This window comes from Suncus etruscus, chromosome 10, assembly GCF_024139225.1.
Source record: "Suncus etruscus isolate mSunEtr1 chromosome 10, mSunEtr1.pri.cur, whole genome shotgun sequence".
NCBI classification, from domain to species: domain Eukaryota; kingdom Metazoa; phylum Chordata; class Mammalia; order Eulipotyphla; family Soricidae; genus Suncus; species Suncus etruscus.
The window spans coordinates 54,716,957-54,739,785 of NC_064857.1; the positions used below are offsets into that span (position 1 = coordinate 54,716,957).

The 22,829-nt window shown below is 48.0% G+C and overlaps 1 protein-coding gene across 1 annotated transcript in view; it reads right to left on the reverse strand.

Moving 5' to 3' along the window:
* Window positions 1-22,829, reverse strand: part of CCDC13 (coiled-coil domain containing 13) — a 42,453-nt gene that overhangs the window by 1,050 nt on the left and 18,574 nt on the right. Inside the window, exons 9-14 of the mRNA XM_049781658.1 lie at window positions 20,201-20,407; window positions 17,914-18,053; window positions 17,373-17,456; window positions 15,069-15,191; window positions 2,079-2,233; window positions 306-420 (exon numbers count right to left, since the gene is read on the reverse strand). Coding sequence (XP_049637615.1) covers window positions 306-420; window positions 2,079-2,233; window positions 15,069-15,191; window positions 17,373-17,456; window positions 17,914-18,053; window positions 20,201-20,407 — 824 coding nt within the window. The remainder of the gene's footprint in view (window positions 1-305; window positions 421-2,078; window positions 2,234-15,068; window positions 15,192-17,372; window positions 17,457-17,913; window positions 18,054-20,200; window positions 20,408-22,829) is intronic.

The following is a 22,829-nucleotide window of genomic DNA, read 5'->3' on the forward strand; positions in this document are numbered from 1 at the left end:
TGCAAATGGGTGGGTCATGGCATGAGACTGGGGGCCCAACCAGTAAAACAGGAACAAAATCAGAAGGGTGTCAAGGTTGGGTGAAGGCTTAGCTTAACTTAGCTGAGGAGGGAGTGGATGCAGCGACCAGCTCAGTGAAATCTTTCTTGGGACTAGTGGGCCTCCCCTCCCTCTGAGGTGCTAAATGGCAGGGCTGGAATCAGCCTGTCTCTCATCTCCCAGAGAAATGAAAGCAGAAGGGAGATGCATATAGTGTGTCTTTCCCCTGGGTGCTAAGGGGGACGACGGATGGGGCAGGCGCGCACCTGGTGGCCAGCTCCTCCAGCTGAGACTCCATTGGCACAGCAGACAGCTGGGCCAGGGAGGGCTCCTTCCTCTCGCTCCCATTCGGGTTGTGCTTGCTGCTAGTGGCTGGCTGACCTGTGGGGGAGCAGGGGCCCCGTTCTGTCATCAGGCGGCCATGGCTGCATCCAAACTCTCTTCCCTGATCCACCTGCCAATCGGCTCAGCACTCTGGCATGTGTGTGAACATCGCAGGGTCTAAAGGTTGCTGTGGGGTCCATCTGCAGGTAGGGCTGTGTGGTGAGGAAACCCCCCCCCCCCCCCCGTGCCTCAGGCTCCTCTCTCCTAGCTTGGCCCCTCCCAATGAGCCTGCCCTCAGGACTTTTACACTCATTCTTCCCCAGGTATCTGCTCCCACTACCCCTGGGCTCAGGTGTCTACCGTCCTTCCAGTGTTACTCCCTAGATAATAGCGCTTTTAGCTCCTCAGCTTCCACCTCTCCCCGTGGCCTCCATCTGACCTGTCCTGGCTCTTCCTAGCTTCTAGGTTTATGTGCCTTTCACCCATGGGTGAAATAGCTACAAAGAACCCAACTCCATAGCCAAGTGACAGGGTGCTCTGTTCCCCCAGAAAAGGACAATGCTCTCCTGATGTTACAGAGGCTACATAGACATGGCAGCTCTGCCCTGGGTCTACAGGACCAGAGTGGTGCTCTCTGACATGCCTGGGCTCAGCTCTGAACCTGGTTGGCCACAGGAGGTCACCTAACAGACCAATTTCTGGGACGCTTCAGCCTGGATTCTCAAAAGCTCCCAGAAAACCCTCCTGAGGAGTTGGAGAGATGGGACAACAGGTAGGGAGTTTGTCTTGCATGCAGCCAACCTGGGTTCAATCCCTGGCACCCTATATGGTCCCACAAGCACTGCCAGTAGTCATTTCTGAGCATCACTGGGCACAGAGCAAAATCAAAAATGAAAGAAAAGAAAAATAAAAAAGAAAGTTATCTTGAGTCCCTGCTTGCTGGTGGGAGGAGCAAGAAGGGCATGCCCCCTTCTTTGGAGGCTGTAAACAAAAGACTGAGTGTCTTTGCTGGGGTGGAGGAGGTCCTGGGGTGCCCAGTGACAAGCAGCGCTCCCGCTCCAGAGCCTGGAGGAGTTAGGCTGGGGATACACTGAAAGTTTATTTTGAACTAGTCACCCCAGAGCCCATGCCCATATTCTGCTACCCAAAAATAGCAGGGTCAAAAACCCAGGTTTTTCCCACAGTCCTCTACAGTTGGATATGGCCCTGGGGCAGGAGCAGCCAGTCGGATGGAAGCAAAGTGGCACTGGTGACCTTAGGGTCAGGCTCCGAGAAGCAACAGCAGCCCAGCTTGCTCCAGGTGGACACAGCCACCCACAGCAAGAAGGGGTCACTGCTGAGCATAGGCGGAGAGAGGAGCCTGGGCCCAAGGTCGTGGACAGGGCACAAGCTCAGGTGCAGACAAGATTCGCTCTGCTCTGGCCTCCCCAGCAGCTCAGGAGCGCGTGAGGGGAGAGTGCGCAGGAGTCCTCAGGCCATCTTCTCTCTGCTTTGAGCTCCTGAGTGGGCAGGGCCAGGACCGCTTGTGCCAGTGATGTTCTGGGGCTCTTGGTTCTAAGAGTCCAAAGCTGAAGAACACTCATGTGGCAGGCCAGGTGGGGCTTTTCATTGATGGCAGCACAGTTAGCTATGTCCTCTGTGCTGGGACCAACTGGTTCTTCCACTGGCTGTTCCACTATAACCTGCCACTATATCCCGTGCAGCCCAGCCCCTACCTGTCTTATTCCTGGGAGCGGTTCTCTGTGGCCCTGATGTCCTCCCAGGCTCCAGGCGCAACTTCTCTAGGTGCTGTTCCAGCACCACTGCACGCTGCCGCTCCTCCTGCAGCTTTCGCTCTGACTCCAGCAGTTTGTTGTTGCTCTCCTCCACCCTGGGGTGGGAAGAAGAGCAGCTGCCACCAGCCTAGGAGCAAGGGGCAGCCCTCCCACATCTGCCCAGGACCCCTACAGGTGGGCTGCAGGGAATCTGTGTGTGAGAAAGCACGTTTTCACCTGAACATGCCCTGCTTCCCACTCTTCAGTGGCAAATGCTTTCCCTCCTTTCAGCTATTTCCCTTTGAATGTCGTGATTCTAAGAAGCATGTGCTGCTCTTTTTTAGGGTTAAATATAGTTTTTTTTTTTTGAGGAGGTACACCTGGCTTTGTGCCCAGAAATTACTACTGGCAGGCTCGGGAGACCATATGAGGTGCTGGGGATTGAACCCAGATCAGCCGCATGCAAGGCAAATGCCCTACCTGCTGTTCTATTGCTATGGCCCTCAATATAATCTTTTGATTTCCTGCCCTGCCCAGGAGGGCTTCATATTAGTTTTGTGTCCTCCCTCTATCAAACAGAATCACCTGGTGATCTAGGGGGCGGGTGCAATGGGCTGGAGCAAGCGGGATCCCTGGATTTGATCCTGTGCACTGCCACATGATCCCCACTGTCAGGAGTGAACCTGAAGTGTAGCCCCCCAACACCACCAGGAGTGGCCAAAAAAGAAAATAAACAAAACAAAATTAAACTAAAACTAAAACAAAACCACCTCTCTAAACACACTGCAGTTTTGTTACCTTTTGGGGACTGACTGAACATGAGGTAGTTTATTCATTCTCTGCATTGTTGGAACAAACTGACCATAAATTAAGCAGCCTAAGATGACACTGGCTACAGAACATGTGATTCTGTGAGGCTGAAGCTCAGCAGGAACTGTGGATTGCTCTGCTCCAGGCTTCAGGCCAAAGTCAAGGTATCAGCTGCCCTGAACTATCATCTGGAGGTTTGGAGACAGGATCCACTCCTGTGCTCCATCAAGATGGAAGAATTCAGTTCCTAGAAAAAGACTGATAGTGAGCTTTGCTTCTAGCTGTCGGCTGGATGTATTTTCATCTTTCTGGGTCTGCTTGGCCTCTCCATCCTCAAAGCCAGCAATGTATTCTTGTCCTGCTTTGAAGCTCTGACTTTTGCTGCATTTCTCTGAGATGTCCTGGCATTTCCCCCGGCTGGTGCCTGCCTGAGAATCCAAGATAATCTTCCACTTTTAGGGTTCATAAACATAAATGTAACTGCAATATCCCTTCCAACACATAATACTTAATGTTCACAGTAATGACAGTTGGGGAAGCAAAGAACATACAAAGCCCCTATTGCCAAAAACTTGGCAGAGAGGATGACAGAGGAAAATCTGAATAACTGCAGTGAGTTTTTGACCCTCAGCACAGAGCTTGCCTTGCACATGGGAGACCCTAGACTCAAACCCCAGCAGCACAAATCAATAAAAGGGAGGAAACAACTTAGAACTCTCATGGGGGCCAGAAAGATAGCATGGAGGTAAGATGTTTGCCTTGCATGCAGAAGGATGGTGGCTTGAATCCCGGCATCCCACATAGTCCCCCATGCCTGCCAGGGCAATTTCTGAGCACAGAGCCAGGAGTAATCCCTGAGCACTGCCGGTTGTGACCCAAAAACCAAAAATAAAAAAACAGACTATGACAAAAGACATGGTGCTAGTGTGGGTGGTGGTGAGCACTTCTGAAGGTTCTGAGAAGAAAAAGGTCATTGCTGTGGGTGAGAGGTCCAGGCTTAGTTTAGCTGAGCTCTGCTCTGGGGGATCCCAGAGCTAAATGCAGGAGTCAGGAAGAGCTGCTTGCTCCTCTGAGGCGTGGGGACTAAATCCAAGCACACATTCAACTTGTTGGGAAACCACTGCTCCCTTTGGTTGTGAACCTATAGTCCCTATTTTTTGTTTGTTTGTTTTTGTTTTTTTCTGGCTCATGGCTGGGAGTGGCTTTCAACTTCAAGAGCCTACCTACCCCTGCCTGCTTTCTGCATGCGGTCCGCTCCACTACACAGCAGTCTGCGCCAGCAAAGCTAGTCTAGGAATGCCTCTGAGTCTCCATATTTCTTTATTTTGATTTTTGGATCACACCTGGCAATGCTCAGGGGTTACTCCTAGCTCTGCCTTCAAGGATCTGTGCCTCCAGATTTCTGTCTCTTCTCTCTCTAGAGCCTGACTGGAGGATGTATGTGATCCTCTCAGCCCCACCCAGAGATGCTATCTTTTGTTGAACTTGGTCACCTGTGTGATGACCTTGACTGTATCTGCAAAGACCATGCTGCCATATCACCTGACCGTGGCAGTAATGTCCTTCCCTATTCACTGGTCTGCTGGACTCAAGAGGAGAGGACATTTAATGGGGCAAGAATCTGAGAGCCATCTCTGACCACAATAGCAACAGAGTAAACATAAAGTTCAGTGGCACTAGACAAAAATAAACACAATACAGTGCAAGGAACACTAGAGCTGTGAGATGCAACACACAAATTAGAGTAAAGGCAAATAAAAATAAAAGGAACTGATTCTTTTGACAGATGCCAAGAAAGCATTCAGAAAAAATCAGTAGCCATTCTTAATTTAAAAAACTCAAAGCATGGGCCCGGAGAGATAGCACAGCGTCGTTTGCCTAGCAAGCAGCCGATCCAGGACCAAAGGTGGTTGGTTCGAATCCCAGTGTCCCATATGGTTCCCTGTGCCTGCCAGGAGCTATTTCTGAGCAGACAGCCAGGAGTAACCCCTGAGCAATGCTGGTGTGGCCCCAAAACCAAAAACCAAAAAACAAAACAAAACAAAACAAAAAAACAACCAAAAAACTCGAAGCATGGATCAGAGCGATAGCACAGTGGTAGGGTGTTTGCCTTGCACTCAGACGACCAGGACGGACCCATGTTCATTCCCCAGCATCCCATATGGTTCCCTGTGCCTGCCAGAAGCGATTTCTAAGCGCAGAGCCAGGAGTAATTCCTGAGCACCACCGGGTGTGGCCCCAAAACAAACAAACAAACAAACAAAACACCAAAAACCCTCAGCAAAATGAGAATTTGAACATCTTATCACATTAAATATTTTTAAATTAGGGGGTTGAAGAGATAGTGGGTAGGGTGTTTGCCTTACACAAAGCCAAGCCTGATTTGCTCCCCAGCATATCAAATGGTCCCCAAGCATTGAAATGAATGATCCCTGAATGCAGAGCCAGGAATAAGTCCTGAACCTTGCTGGATGTGGCTCAATTCTCCCAGCCCTCCCCATCAAAAAAGTATTTTAAAATCAGGAACCTACCCATGGAGGAACAATAAATAAATCAGAGTGAATTAACATAATAAAATACTCAGCAACCATAAAAAGAATATATACCAACATGAAGAGAATATGTGCTGAAGATTATGCATAATATATGACTGAATTAAAATTTTTATGACAAATAAAAAATTTAAAAACAGACTAATGCTAATGCAAGTCAACCAATGACTTAAACGCAATGTTAGAGATGATGCATTAGTTATTAATTAACTATAGAGCAGGAGCTTGCAATTTTCTGTTTCATATTTCTAAAGTGTTTGCATTGCTTTCAACTTTATATTCCATTTGTGACAGGAGAGTATAAAAGGAAAGCAGTAACACTATAAAAATGCTAAAGCAGTTTATAAATTCCCACAAAATTTAAAAGAGTAGTCAAGCTCTTGATTTCTGCCCAATCCCTCTGAAATGTTCCTTTTCCAGCTTCACACATGTCACTATTATTCATACAATTGCTTGGCTAAAAAAAAAAAAACCTTCAGAATTCCTCATCTTCTTTTTTCCCTCTATGCATTCAGCATCCAGTTCCTTGGGAGGAAAGCCAGCTCCTTCTCACTCTTTCCTTCACTTATGACCCCGGGTTCCTCTCCCAGTCTCTACCAATGTCTGTTGTTATTACACAAGACCTCTATGGCCCTTTGATATTTTCATTCTTCTTTTTGCTGCTGGGGATGAAACACATTGCTGTACTACCAATTATACTGTCTCTCCAGCACCAATCATGTGAAATTCTTAGCACATTTTAAAAGAAATTTCCTTTTTAACATCATAGAAACTAGTAAATATCAAAAAGAACAAGAACAACCAGTGCTGGCACGGATGTGGGGAGAAAGGGACTCTCATTCACTGCTGGTGAAAATGCCATCAATTTCTGGAAAACAATATAGATATTCCTCAAAAACTTGAAATTGTGCTCCCAGATGACCTATTTCCCAGGGACTCAGAAACACAATACTGAAAAGGCATCTGCATTTCTAAGTTCATTGTAGCACTATTCACAATAGTTAGAATATAGAAACAACCCACATGTCCAAAATCAAATAAGTGGATAAAGAAACTGTGGAATATCTACACAAGGGATAATACAAAGCTGTTAGGAAAAATAAAGTCAGAACATCTGCTTATATATAGGTAGGGATGGATAGTATTATGCTGAGCAAAATGAGTCAGAGGAAGGATATACATAGAATGATTGCACTCATTTGTGGGATTAAAAGAAAAAAAAGATAGTATGGTAATAATACACAAAAACAATAGAGATGAAAACTAGGAGGACTGGTCCATGGTAGGAAACTTGCCAGATTGTGAGGGAGTGCAGTTAGGGCAGAGAAGAGACCGTGATGACAATGATAATGGGAAATGATCACTCTGGACACGTGCTTAAAAGATAAAGTGATATGCACGATACCTTACAGTAACAATATTGCCAACCACAATGTCGAAAACTGTTGTGTATGTAAATATTTTAGGGGATTATTATGTTACTGACCCTAACCTGATCATGATTGTGCCCTACCCTAGGGTGTGACCTGGCATTCTGCCCCCACCCTACGGTGGTACCTGATTCTGCTCCCACCATTGGGTGGTATCTGATCCCACCATTGGGTGGTACCTGATTCTGGGGGATAAAAACAAGGGTCTGTGGAAGGTGAGGGCTTTTGGCTGGAACTTATGCTGAGTCTTGTCCACCGAATAAAGCTAATATTTCCACAAGCCAGCCTGACTGCGAGCTGTTTACCCACCATTTCACCTCAGAACCGTCGCTGGACAGTGTGGCAGACGCTTGCTCCGAGCTGGAGAGGAAAGACCTCATCCTCCATCCCTCCATCAGTCAACCCCATCAAGGGCTGACTTGCAACAGAAAACAAAAGACTGAATGAGAGCAAGAGAGAGATAAAAGAAAGAAGAAAAATGTCTTCCACAAAGATAGGCAGATGGGAGGGTTGGCGGGAAACTGGGGACATTGGTGGTGGGAAATGTGCACTGGTAAAGGGATGGGTGTTTGACATTGTATGACAAAAAATTATGAACAACTTGTATTTCATGATGATTCAATTAAATGTATTTAAATAAATCTTTTTATCTTGTAATTGATTTTCATTGCATTTCAGAAAACCAACCAAACTGACTCAAGAGCAACTTCAAGAGTATTAAGTAGTCATATAACCAGTGGTGTTTTTTGTTGTTGTTTTTGGTTTTTGGGTCACACCAAAATGCTCAGTGATTACCCCTGGTTCTGCACTCAGAAATCACTCCTGGTAGGCTCAGAGGACCCTATGTTTGCAAGGCAAATATCCTACCCACTGTGCTATCACTCCAGCCCCAATATAATAAGTATAATCAATATACCAACGATACATCATCAATATGATTGATGTTAATATTGTTACTTCCAATGCATGTGGTTCAATACCTGGCATCCTATATGGTCCCCTGAGTACCACCAAGAGTAATTCCTAAATGGAGAGATAGGAATAACCCCTGAGCATTGCTGGGTGTGGCCCCCAAGCAAGCAATCTCCCAAAAAACTCAGGTAGTTCAGATAGAGTGGGAAGGATTTCATGCCACCTAGGATTCAATTTCTGGTACCATATGATCCCAAGTGTTGCAGATAACTGAATGCATTCCTGGAGGCCCTCAGCATTGCTAGGGTGACCCAAATATTGCCAAGCACTGCAAAGCCTGAGCAACATCACTCCTCAGGCCCTTGAACTGAACTAGACAAGGTGGTCTGGTAGGTGGAGAATTGCTGGTGGGGCCCCTGGACCTCCTGGGCACTGATTAGGAGTCACCCCTCTCCCCCAAAAAATACCCAGATAAGGAGTTCCTTTATAGCCAAGAATTCATTTAACATGAATAATACAAAATTTTTGTGTAGGTAAATATATATAATATATAAATTTATGATACTAGTAATATTTTTAAGTAAAGGTAAAATCTTATAAATAAATTAGAATTGTGACATATCATAAAAAGAAAGCCAAGAGGAAAGAACATCTGAAAAGCCACTGAATGTGAAAATGTTCTTATCCTTACTTGCAGTTACAGCAAATCAGATTGAAAAATAAAAAACCACAGGAAAAAGAAAAACAGGAGATATTAGTTCTCCATTATTATGTTGGTGAAATGTTTACAGTTGATAAAACATACAGGTGAAGTGTATGAGGAAACAGTGGATGATTCACATTGTTTATAGGAAAATAATTCATCATTTATGAACATCCTGACAGTACATTTTCTCCAAATTCAGTGGGGCCACTAAGGAATTTATGATAGATAGTATCCCACCAAAGAATATGTTAATTTTATTTTAATAATTTATGCCTGGGGTCACTCCCAGTATTGCATGGCATGGCCATATGGGAAAGCTCAGCCTAGCAAAGCAGTGGTGCTGGAGGCCTGTGATGCTGGGGCTTCCACATGCCGGATATGAGCTCTAGCCCTTTGAGCTAATTTCTTGACCTTGCAGCACATTTATTAGGTGTGCAAAAAAAAAAATTCTAGAAGTTTACAATAGTTTTCTGTGGCCAATGGGGAACCTTAGGGTGGGAAAGAAAGCTTTTTATAACAAGCAAGTGTGTCTGTAATAGAAAATACACTAAATCTTCTGGAAACATAAGGCAGAGTTTTTGTGCCAATGAGAGGAGACAAGGCAACCAACCACTTGGGCTCTGAGGCTGCAAGTGAGTTCTTGGCTGAATCCTGGAAGCCTCTGAGGCGCCTGGTGTGTGATTAGAGGACTGAGCCATTATCTATTTATAATACAGGGAGTGGTAAGCAGGCATGGGCCTCATATGGGGAAACACACTAAACATGAGAAAACTAAAATCCTCCATTGGCACTTATATGTTCAGGAAATTTTAAACCAATAAAGTAGAACAGAGTAGTGATCAGAGACCAACTGAACCCTAAAGGTGCCACAAAGACATAAGCAGAACTGATCTGTCGGAGAACTTTCATCAGCTAAGAAATTTCAGAAGACATGAAAAAACCACAGGAGGAAGGCAAGCTCCTCAAAGATCAGACACAAGGCACATAAGGGGTTAACTCATCCAGCGGGGGTATCTGCAGAAATGACCTAGGATCTTAAATAATGAAGATGATAGAGTAACTTCAGAGAATCTGAGTAACTTTAAAATTACTGAAGCGAGAAAGGCAGGAATCTCACTGGGAGAACAAAGGCTCTAAGAAGAATAGAGGTGGGACCAGACTACAATACTGAAAACTCTGGGGGAATTTTCAGAATGAGATTGGACCTAGCTCTCCTACACCTACCCTTCCACCTTTGGAAAACCGAGCAGCCTCTACCTACACTTAGCATCTTCCCAGAAGGAAATTGGCCTGGCTTCTCTACCAGGCTGCAAAGGAAAATAATGGCTGCCCATATTTCTCAGTAGTCAGGTCTGGGTTGACACCTCTGTGGCGTTCTCAGAAGAGGTAGCGGCATATTTCCCTTTCTGTATGAACCACAGCAGACAACACTACACGCTATACTCTGACAGAAATGGCCCCCCCTCGGCCACTTAACCTTATTAAATTGCCAGACCACCAAATTTGTTTCAGATCTATAGATCCGGGACACCTCAAAATTTTAAAGTAGTGTCTGCCCAGTTGTAATCACAGGAAATCTGATGGGAAAGTTACATAGTTATCTACCAACCTCGATGAACCTAAACAGCAATATGGAAAGCTCAACTAGAACCAACCGCAGCCCAGCAAATCCTGAGATGTTGACTTTAGTAACACGATGGAGAGATAGAACAATTATTTTAAATTGACCCTTTTTGAGCTAAGTTTTGATAGTTCCATTTGCCTTCGTGTTGTAACAAACAATATACTGTAAATTTGTGCCTGCAAGGCAGGCCATGGTTGTGGGTGGGAAATTGAGACACAGGTGAAGGGAAAGCCACACTGGTAATAGGATTGGTGTTTGAACATTTAATGCCTGAAACAACTGTACTATGAACAACTTGGTAAATCACAATGATATAATAAAATTATAAAAAAAAAAAAGAAAGAGAATAGAAGACTTTACATAGAAAAGTATCTGGAAAAGAAAAAGTTATTAAATAGGATTTACAGTGAATGAAACACAACTCAAGGAGATTCAGTGAGATAGAAAATACATAAGAATTCTTCAATGAGGGCCCGGAGAGATAGCACAGCGGCGTTTGCCTTGCAAGCAGCAGATCCAGCATCTAAGGTGGTTGGTTCGAATCCTGACATCCTATATGGTCCTCTGTGCCTGCCAGGAGCTATTTCTGAGTAGATAGCCAGGAATAACCCTTGAGCACTGCCAGGTGTGGCCCCAAAACCAAAAACCAAAAAAAAAAAAAAAAAGAATTCTTCAATGAGACTATGGTTCCAGTAGGTTTATCTCTGGTACCATAATTCCTGAGCTTGTGGACCACCAAGGGTGGGCCTGTGTCATCAACACCCAGGGTGTGTCTATTATATAAATAAGTCATTCATTAAATTATTATGTATTGATTTTTTAAATTATGAACTTTGAAGATATATTCTGAATAACTTTAAAAAAATATGTGAAGGGGGGGCCAGAGAGACAGCATGGAGGTAAGGTGTTTGCCTTTCATGCAGGAGGTCATCGGTTTGAATCCCGGCGTCCCATATAGTCCCCCGTGCCTGCTAGGAGCAATTTCTGAACCTGGAGCCAGGAATAACCCCTGAGCACTGCCGGGTGTGACCCAAAAACAAAAAAAACAAAAAACAAAACAAAACAAAACAAAAAAAAATATATATATGTGTGTGTGTGTGTGTGTGTGTGTGTGTGTGTGTGTGTGTGTGTGTGTGTGTGAAGGGCCAGAGAGATAGCATGGAGGTAGGGCATTTATTTGCCTTGCATGTAGAAGGATGGTGGTTCAAATCCCGGCATCCCATATGGTCCCCTGAGCCTGCCAGGGGCAATTTCTGAGTGCAGAGCTAGGAGTAACCCCTGAGCGCTGCTGGGTGAGACCCAAAAACCAAAAAAAATAATGTGAAGGGGCCAAGGATATATGGCAGGCAGGTAGTTTACCCCAGCAACCCATATGGTCTCCAGAGCCCCATCAGGAATGATCCCTAAGCATGAGCCAGGAGTATGCCCTGAGCATCATTGGGTATGGACCTCAAACAAAAACAAACTAAAAACGACCATAACAATGAAAAGTATGTAGAAAAAAATTCTAGAAAACAGTAATACAAAAAAGATGCGAGTAATGAAACCAGAGTTCAGGCATTTGAGACTGGGCCTATGAGATAGCATAGAGATTAAAGCACTTGTTTTACATGAGGCAACCCTGGTTCAGTTGCCAGCACTGCATGTTCCCTCAAGTGTGAGTCACTCCCAAACGCACAGCTTGGAATAGCCTCAGACACTGCTGGGTGTGTTCCCAAACCTTCTGCCTCCAACAACAACAACAACAACAACAACAACAACAACAACCCACATTTTATTGCTCATAATTATAATAAACCCGTATCTTTGCAGGTTATCTTTTGGGTTGTTTTAAAGTCATACCTGGTGATGCTCAGGGCTTATTTCTAACTGCTCAGAGGGTCATCACTACTGGCAGGCTCAGGGGACCATGTGCGGTGCTGGAGATTGGACCTGAATTGACTGACCGTTCGCAAGGCAAGTGCCCTACTCACTGTACTATTTTTCTGTCTCCTACACTTGATGAGTTAAGAGTTAAGGGTAGGGGCCAGAGCAATAGCATAGTGATAAGGCATTTGTCTTGCACACAGCTGACCAGGGACAGACCTGGGTTGGATTCCCAGCATCCCATATGGTCTCCTGAGCCTGCCAGGAGCAGGCTGAGTGCCACTGGGTGTCCCCACCCCAATAAAAAGGTTAAGGGTAGATTATATGCTTCACACAAAGCCCTGAATTCTATCTCTGGCACCAAATAGTGAAGCATAGCTATTAAGAGAATCAACATAGAATGTCTAACTTTCACACTTCTAAACTTGTGTAGAAAACAGGGAAATAAAGCACCATCATTCAACTATAAGGAAAAAGACTGGAGAAAAAAAAAACAGAACAAAAATAAATTAAGGCAAATATTAACTGAGATGACCAAAATATTTCCAAATATTACCCAAAAATAAATGAAAATTTACTGTTCAAACACAATTTCTCATATTGAATTTACAAGCAAAGACAACTGATTGCTTTTATATTTTTTCTTTTTGGGCCACACCTGGTGGTGCTTAGGGGTTACTTCTGGCTCTGTGTTCAGAAATTACTCCTGGCAGACTCAGGGACCATATGAAATGCCAGGGACTGAACTGAGGTTGGCCATGTGCAAGGCCCTACTCACTCCATCGCCAATGACTATAAGCTTTTTTTTAAAAAAAAGACATATATCACAACTTCTGATTTTTAGAGGGATTTAGGAGGCGAATGCCAGTGATCATACCCAGGACTTGATTCATTCAAAGTCTACAACTCACACCGAACTACATCCCATCTCTGACAATGGGTGACACTGTCCTTGCTGATCTGGCCACAGACTGACCCCTATTTTAACCAGCTAGAAAAATGGGTGAAATAGGGGCTGTAGAGATATTACAGGGGATAAAGTGTTTGCATTGCATTCAACCAACCAAGTTTGATTCCCAGCATCCCATACCATCACCTGAGTCCACTAGGAGTGATCCCTGATTACTGTTGGGTAGGCTCAAAGACAAAAAAGAAAGAAGGGATAGTAGGAAGATATAAAAAATGCATATTTCAGATATGGACAAGATGACAGACATTTACGCTTGGATAAAGAACTAGGAGAGACTTAACAGATCTCTCCAGCTCTGCTGTGGTTTCTGGCCTGAGGCCCTCTCTGACTGCAGTGAAGATGTATGTGCCGATTGGAAAAGGACAGAGTCTCACTGAGATAAAAACACAGAACAGGAGAATTGGGAGGGAGGGGGGAGGCTGGAATAAGGAGAGCTGAGTTCAGAGTAGGAGGAAGACAAAGAAAGTAGGAGGAATACAGAATAGGAGCACAAAGGACCGGATAGCCCCAGGAGAAACAGGCTGGTATAGATACTCCAAGAAAAGCAAGGAGCAGAAGCTGAGCTTCTCTAAGAGAGGAAGGCTTTGTGCTTCAGGGTGAGAAATCTGAATGATGCAAGGGTTTGAGAACCCAGGCTGAGAAGAGGCCATGGCTCATAGGCCTGTGAGGCTCATAGGCCCACAATGCTTCCCATACTCCAAAATGGCAGAGCAGCAGGATAAATCTAAAGACCCTAAACAGGCAAGGGTCCCCTGAGCATGTCACAAGTGGACTCCAGGAGGGAGCACCCTTGATTGTCCAGCCAACCTCGCTCCAATTCCCACCCTTGTGGAGAGACCCTGGGAGATGGGAAACTCCACAAAGAGGGGTCTGTGGAGAACTGAGGTGCCTCTGCCAGGCTTTTCCCAAATGAAGCCAGGAAGGTCCTAAGAGGCCATTGCATCGGGCAGAAATGCCCACAAAACCTATTGCAGCATCATGAGGGAGGAAAAGCCACATGCTGGGAGCCACCATGCATGAGGTGGTTTCCTATGCGGCATCACTTGGGTTTGCAACATCCCCAATTTGGAGGCCACCTGGGAAAGAAAGTCTGAAATGTATGTTTCTGCCATTCATTTGACAGATGAGAGAGGCTCATCCCAGCTGCCTCACTTCAGTCTCCAGAGAACAGCTTTTCTCACAGAATCAACCCGTTGTGGGTGAGGTGGCCCTTTCTTCCTCCCCCTTCAACTCCTTTGCAAACTTCCCCCTTTTGGCCGCCTGCCCTTACTCCATGCTGGGAGCACCTGGAGATTCTGGCCGGTGTGCGAAGAGCCTCTGAGCTTTTCTCTCCCAGAATCTGGCACTTGAACCAAAACCCTGGGCCTGTGCTGTGCTGGGGTTCTGGAGGAATTGACTACTCCAGGATTCCTGCCAGGAAGATCTCAGGTCCTCTCTTGTCAGCGCCTATCCAAAACTCTGCCTTTAGCTGAACTCAGTCAGAACGAGCTCCTATTGTCTGCCATCAAAGCGCCGCAGCTGACATGTGATACAGCAGAAACTCAGAGGCAGCCTTGATAGTTCTCAGCAAGGCAGTCACATGGTAGGACCATGTGTTGACCTGGGCCCTGGCACTTCTTGCCAAAAGGGTCACTTGAAAGAGGAACACTGATTTATTCGAATGAGAATCTGTCAGCAGCCTGCCCCAGTCTTCAGCCTGGGGGGCCCAGAGAAGATGCCCCTTCTTTCAGGCCTGGGGAAGACAACCCTTCACCCAGCCCCAGAAAAGATGCCCCTTCTTTCAGTTCTGGGGAAGGCGCTCCTTCTTCAGGACTCCTGACCTGGGTGTAGTCTTCATCTCCTTCTCCTGAGCCCCATGTGGCTGAACACAGGGACAGCCATATCCCACCTCCCCCAGACTCCCACCTGTGCCCACAAGTCTGTAACAGTCCCCTTGATTGTATGAAGGTTAGGGACATTGTGAATGGGGCCACCTTGGACAGACACTACGGGGTCCACATCCCAGTTAGCAGCTCTGGCCTATCCAAGGTCCCCCAGCCCGCTTAGCCCACAAGGGCATGTCCCTGGGAGCCATGTGTTACCGTTTCTGCAGGACAGTGACAAACTCAGTGAGCCGGTCGCGCTCCACCTCGGTGGCCTGCCAGAGGGCCTTGAACTCTGTCACCTGTGCCTGCCAGCCTTTTTGTTCAGGGGAGTCGGAGAACCTGGGGACCAGGGTGGGAGGGCAGAGGTCATTTGAGGGGCTACTTGATGGTACAAACTTACCTCTGGGCTGGCAGGAAGGACTGGCAGAAAACTCAGGGGTTAGCTGGACAGGTAGGGAGAAAGGAGCCAACCCTTGCCACCTGGGTCTTCCACCTTGGTCACTGAGGCTGGCTTGGCTGAATCTCTAATTCTCACCTATCTATCTCCCAAGTTCAAAGCTACCAGGAAAGAGAGGCACCTGAGCAGTGGTGGTGATTAGGGGGGGGGTCTGGAATGAAATTTGGTTGCTAGAGATGGTGACTCTCGGGGACTTGGGGTGGCCTGGCCAAGCTGCCCAGGATTGAGTGGGTAGTACATCTATCTCCCTGCCAGCCTGCCCATCCTCCTGCTTCTATGCTGGCAGCATCTGCATTCCTGGCTTCGTGATGCACTGACCAGCCCACCACTGCATTCTTCTTGCCCACCAGACCCTTGCCTGCTAGCTGGGGCCATATAGAGGTGAGCTCCACCCCCACTGTATCCCTTCCCTTCCAGACCCCACTTATTCATTCCAGGCTGTTTCTGGTCTTGCCCTCACCTTTCCTGGTAAGACCCCGGATGGTCTCAGGCTTGTACCTTAGGCATGTGAAACTCAGAAGGGTACAAGGAGGACCCCTCAGTGTTCAAGGGGCTAGTGGGGCATGTGGGCTGGGGGCCTGGCCCAATCTGTAGTCAGGAGTGGGCTTCTTCCCCTCCTGAGGCCCCCATACTCCATCTGAGCAACGAAGGGCTTGTTTGAGGGGTTCTGAGATTTCCTTCCTCAGTACCCTCAATGGCTCCCTGCTGGACATGCTGCAGCTCTGTCTGGAGCCTGCCCTGTTGGGCCAGAACCTGCATGGATGGAGTTGTCTGCTGCTACCACCTGGCACCCATGGTGTGAGGGCTGGGTGCCACCCCCATGCCCTGCCTCCTTGGCCCCCAGCAGTCATCCCACCTGACCTGGCCTGCAAACACACTCCCTGTCACTGACGGGAAGGAACATAAAGCTCCATGGGGTGAGGCCTGAATGGGGTGGGGCTAGTAAATATCTGTGTGGGAACCTACTGGCCCTGAATTCCTGTGAGCAGAGGAAGGCCTACAATAGGGGTCTCAAACTCTGTACAACATTTTGTGGCCCTGCCCTAGAGGAATCTTTTTTTGTTTTATTTTGTTTTGTTTTGTTTTAGCTGTTTGGGTCACATCCCCCAATGTTCAAGGCTTACTACTGACTTTGCCCTCAAGGATCACCCCGACTTTGCCTCCTGTAGCCCCCAGGTAAATTGAGTTTGAGACCCCTGGCCTACAGTGACCTTGAAGGGGTCCATAGTCCTTCTCCCATCTTGAGCAGGAAGCCAGGGGGCAGAGGGGCCTGTCTGTCCTTCCTGTGGGTGAGATATATGAGATACCTGCCTGGCGGTCCCTAGTATCACCCCCTTGCTCCTATACACACACATACACACACTTCCTCTTCCTTGTGTGCAGTGAGCCCAAGCTTGCAAAGTCTGGCTTGGCTACTGGTCCCATGTTGACTTGGAGGTATGTCGGCCTTCTATCTGGGAGATGCAACTGGGAAAGGCCCATGTACAGTGCCCAGAGCTACAAGCAAACAAGTCAGACTCAGCCAGAATCTGCTCTGCCCTAGCAGTGGGGGGAGGGTGGATGGCTCCATGGATAGGGGAAGGGCTCAGAGGTAACAAAGCCACCCTTTGTCTGGGGTTGGCAGGAAGGACAAAGGATGTATTAAAACCCTGGACTTGATTTTATCAACAAGGCAGAGATTGAGGGGCTATCAGTGGCTTAAGGTGGGGACTTAGTGGATGTGAGTATCCCCCTGGGGACTGGCTGAGGACAGGAGGCATCAGGGAAGGCACCGATGCCAGGCTCCAGACCCTGAAAGTTTCCCTTTGTTAACTCTGTGCTAACAAGCAAGAGCCCTAGACTACAGGTCACAGTGCTGGTTTTGACGCCACTGCTTGGTCATCTCAGACAAAGCTCTGAACTGGCCAGCATCTCCGTGTCCTTAGGTTGCTTTGGATGGGACACTGACTTTGCCTGGCCTCTGTTTTCTCCCCCCCCCCCCTTTTTTTTTAATGGGAGAACAATGCCAGCTGAACAGTCCCAGACAGGGAGGACTGCAGGTGCTCAGGGTCCTGGGTTCGTACCTGGACGAGGCCCTGTGAGGACTGGGCAGGGAAGGCCATGTGAGAGAAGATTCCACCAGCATGTGGCCCAGGCTGGTCACGGAGCTGTGCAGAGGCAGAAGGGGCGCATCAGCACAGGAGGCAGGTTGGGTCCCAGGGGGCCTGACCTGTGTATGTGTGTGCCTGCTGGGGGTAGGGGGGTATGTGTATGGCCAGGTTTCAGCCACTATCTGTCCCTCACAGCAGCCCAGGCTGGGAGGCTCTGGGTTTGTGCTGTCCTTCCCAGAACTCTACCTTGCTCTAGACTGAACCAGGTGACAGTGGAGCCTTCAGCTACCACTGGGACTCTGAGGAGCAAGTGTGCATCCATCCAGGCAGGCTCTGAGGGGCTGTGACCCACACTGGCTGGAAGGACTCGTAGCTTGAGAGCTAACATCTGGGAAGGACCACCCTGGGCAGCTCAGTGCTATACTTGTGTTTTCCTATCAGAGGCTGCAGGAAATAGCTTCTCTTCTAAATAATTAATATTTGCTTCCCAGTCCCACTGTCCCTCTTTTCTTACCGAGAAGATCCAAGTCGGCTGGCGTGGTCACCTGCTGAGACTGGGGGCTTGTTCAGACTGGGTTCTTCCAGGCCCTTGGAGTAGGCGAGATTGGCTACAGGCTCACCAGGCCCCTCACCTGTTCCTCTATTTGGAAGATACTGCAGGGAACAGACATGGGTTCTATTCTCATGGCTTTGGCTCAGAGGTCTAAAGAAAGCAGGGGTAAGAAGGGAGGGGGTTTTGGCTTGGTTTGGGGGCTGTCAGGGGCTGTGAAAGAGGCTTCTTTTCAGGAATGAAAGCAGGGCTGTTTGCTGAAGACACCCCTTGCATGATAATGATGTCCAATAATGCTGCTCTTCAGAGGGGGCCGCAGCGAGAGGACAGAGGAGCTGGCTGGGCAGCTGCCATATGCAGGTCCCCAGGGAAAGTCGAGGCCTTTGACGTGAGCAAGATCAGAGGCTAAGGCCTCTGACGCCCCTCTACAGGCTGCCCTGGGATAGCAGGTGTGCCTCAGGGCAGCTCAGCTGCCTGTTTAGCTGAGACACTGGAGTCTCCCAGATTCTAGAGACTGGGAAGCTGCAAGAGCCCAGCAACGCTTCCCAGGCCCTTGCCAGTCCCCTCCCCCACTCCCTTTGCTCCAGAGCACTGCTGAAGCTCGGCTGGGCAGAGGGAGGAACATGAGAAGATGCCCCCCACCCCCATCCTGGCTCAAGGCAGCCAGGTCACCATAAGATGCTGGAAGGTGGGTGTGGCCCACACAACCTGGCATCCTGGCATATCCCCTCATCTGCCCATCTGAGGAAACAATGACACTCAGTGCTCATCAGCTGGTCACAAGTGACAACAGGAAACATCCTCTTTTCCTCTTTTCCTGTCCTGTCCCTTCACTGTGGTCATCATGGTAATGTCGGGGTTGCTTGCGTGGTCAGAGCATGCCTGATGTCATATACATGTGGCAGCAGTCTCCACAGACAGTGGAGCCCAGACAGTGGAATGTTCTGGAAAGCCTCTCCCCAGTGATTACAAGACAGGATGAGGTGACACCACCCTCTCACTGTTGCATATCCGCTATCCCCGCTTGCCTCTGCCAAGTGGCCCCAGCCTCTGGGGATTGGTGGTGGGAGCACGACAAACCAGCAGCACCAACCTGAGGGTTTGTGAGGGGCTTTGGGCACCTTCTACTGGCTGGACCAGGGCTACTGGGTACAGAGTGGAATGTGACTCTGGTGTGCCTTTGGCCATAGGGTCCTCTGTCATGAGCTGCTGGTCAGGGATCCCTTCTTCCTAGATGCCCCCCAACTCCCCTGACCACAGCACTACTGTGGCCACAGGAAGGAGGAGGCAGAGGAACCTAGGAAGTCTCTCCTAAAGGTCTGGGAGGTGAAATAGATCCAGGGATACTTGCAAGACAGTGTCCACTGAACTGTGGACCCGATCTCTGCCCTCTGAAGGGGCATTTGGGGAGCAAAATGGGAAAATGATCACTCAGGTAAGCAAAGTCTGACTGGGGATGCATGGAGTTGAGAGAGTGCCCAGAAGGGGCTCAAAGCAGAAGGGAAGAGGGCTTCTGGGAGGAGCTCCTGGTTACAGGGGGCAGCTGACTTGATGGAGATGGGAGGGGGGGACACTTCAGGCACAAGGAGAGAGCAGGGCTCTATGGGAGAGATGGCTCCATGAGCCCAGAATGTGGGGCAGGAAAGGTTCTGCAGAGGGAAGAGTAAGTGTACCTTTCCTTCTTTTTTTTTTTTTTTTTTGTTTTTGTTTTTGTTTTTGGGCCACACCCGGTAACGCTCAGGGGTTACTCCTGGCTATGTGCTCAGAAGTTGCTCCTGGCTTGGGGGACCATATGGGACACCGGGGGATCGAACCTCGGTCCGTCCAAGGCTAGCGCAGGCAAGGCAGTCACCTTACCTTTAGCGCCACCGCCCGGCCCCTGTACCTTTCCTTCTAACAGCCCTCTAGCAGCCAACAGTGAGTGAGAAGGCTGGCACAGTGGCCACCATGTTGGTTCATGAGGCTAAAGGAACCTGTGGACATGTGAGAGGGTATGTGCTTGATAAGGGTAAGGTCAAGGGAAATGGGGAGCCAAAGACAGGCTTCAGGCTGGGCAGGAAGGCAATCAGATCTGTGCCTGAAGAGAGGAAAGGATCTAGAGGAGGAGCCATGGAGCCTGCAGAAGCTGGAAGCCAGAGGAGAGTGAGGGAGGCAGTGGTGGAGTCTGAGCAGAGTTGGGTGGAGGGAGAGAGCTGCTAAGGTGTCTTTGGAGGGAGAAATCAGTGCCAGGAGGTGCCAGCACCCCACTCACCTGCATGCTGAGCTGCCCGATCTCCATCTCTAGCTGGCGCACCTTGGCCTCCCGCTCGGCCACCATGGCCTGCAGCTGGGCTACCAGGCTGCTGCTCCGCTGAGCCTCACTGTTGAGCTGCTGGTCGAGGCGCTGCTGGGACAAACGTGACTTTTCCTCCTGCAGGCTCAGGCTACCCAGGATCTCCTGCAGCTGTTTCAGCTGGTCCTGGGGAGAGGGTGAGCAAGGGTCAGCTGTAGCCCCTGGACAGAACAAGGTAAGGGAAGGCCCTACCCATTTGTTCCCTGAAGGAGGAGGGAAGGACCTTATGCCTGCCAGGGTGGGTAGGAGGACCACATCCTTTGCCTGTCCTTCCTCAACTTCCTTCTCCCTGAGACTAAGGTCAGGAATGCCTAAGGGGCTCTCAGGCCAGCAGGAGGGTGGCCCCTTTATCTCTCAGTGGGGTGGTATTGGGGTGAAATGAAGCACTGTCTTGGTAGCTAGGAGTCAATTCTTGTGGGCCTGACAGAGATGTTCTGGAGGAATGCCTGGGGACTAACAGCAGGACCTTTGGTAACAGGAACAGAGTCCAGGGTGCGAAGCCCAGAGAACCCAAGGTCCACAGCTGGTGAATGCAGGACTAGTTCGCATCTCTCAACATAACCCGGTGATGACAAAGAAGGGAGGCATACAGGGGCCTCTGTGAAGGTCAGTAGAGTGAGGTGCTCTGGCCACGGTCACACAGAGAGGAATGTACCTGGAATCGAGGCCTGTGTTGTGGCTGACCTGCAATACCTTCTTTAAAAAAAAAACAAAAAAACCACTTTTTTGATTGATTGGTTTTTGGGGCCACACCCAGCAGTTTATTTCAGGCTCTGCACTCAAAAATAGCCCCTGGCATTAAAGACCTTGATATCAGAACTGAAACTATAAGGTATATAGAACAACATGTAGGTGAAACACTCCAGGACATTGAGACTAAAGGCATCTTTAAGGAGGAGACAGCACTTTCCAAACAAGTGGAAGCAGAGATAAACAGATGGGACTATATTAAGCTGAGAAGCTTCTGCATCTCAAAGGAAATAGTGCCCAGAATACAAAGGCCACCTACTGAGTGGGAGAAATTATTCACCCAATACTCATCAGATAAAGGGCTAATATCCAAAATTTACAAGGTACTGACAGAACTATACAAGAAAAAAACAACTAACCCCATCAAAAAATGGGGAGAAGAAATGAACAGACACTTTGAAAAAGAAGAAAGGCAAATGGCCAAAAGGCACATGAAAAGATGCTCAACATCACTAATCGTCAGAGAGATGCAAATCAAAACTACTATGAGGTACCACCTCACGCTACTGAGATTGGCACACATCACAAAAAAGGAAAACAAGCAGTGCTGGCGGGGATGTGGAGAGAAAGGAACTCTTTTTCACTGCTGGTGGGAATGCCGTCTAGTACAACCTTTATGGAAAGCGATATGGAGATTCCTTCACAAACTGGAAATTGAGCTTCCATACAACCCAGCTATACCACTCCTAGGAATATACCCGAGGAACACAAAAATACAATACAAAAATCCCTTCTTTACTCCTATATTCATTGCAGGGCTATTTACAATGGCCAGACTCTGGAAACAACCAAGATGCCCTTCAACAGATGAGTGGCTGAAGAAACTGTGGTACATATACAAAATGGAATACTATGCAGCCATCAGGAGAGATGAAGTCATGAAATTTTCCTATACATGGATGTACATGGAATCTATTATGCTGAGTGAAGTAAGTCAGAGGGAGAGAGAAAGACGCAGAATGGTTTCACTCATCTATGGGCTTTAAGAAAAATGAAAGGGGCCGGGCGGTGGCGCTGGAGGTAAGGTGCCTGCCTTACCTGCGCTAGCCTAGGAGACGGACCGCGGTTCGATCCCCCGGCGTCCCATATGGTCCCCCAAGCCAGGAGCGACTTCTGAGCGCATATAGCCAGGAGTAACCCCTGAGCGTTACCGGGTGTGGCCCAAAAACCAAAAAAAAAAAAAAAAAAAAAAAAAAAAAAAAAAAAGAAAAATGAAAGACATTTTTAACAGTATCTCAGAGACAAGAGAGTTGAGGGCTGGTAGGTGCAGCTCATGACATGAAGCTCATCACATAGAGTGATGAGTGCAGTTGGAGAGATGACTACACTGAAAACTATCATAACAATGTGAATGAATGAGGGAAATAGAAAGCCTGTCTCGAGTACAGGTGTAGGGGGGTGTGGAGGAGGGAGATCTGGGAAATTGGTAGTGGGAATGTTGCACTGGTGAAGGGGGTGTTCTTTACATGACGGTAATCATACAATTATAATCATGTTTGTAATCACAGTGTTTAAATAAAGATAATTATAAAAAAAAAAGATAGTATGGTAATAATATCCATAGACAATAGAGATGAGGGCTGGGAGGACCAGTCCATGGTAGGAAGCTTGCCACAAATAATGGGGGAGTGCAATTAAGGCAGAGAAGGGACCACAAAAAAGCCCCTGGCAGGTCAGGGACCCACATGGGATGCCAGGAATCAAACCAGGTCCCTCCCAGGTCAGTTGCATGCAAAAATTCCCTACCACTGTGCTGTCTCTCCAGCCCCTCGCCATACCTTCTTGATGAAGACAATGT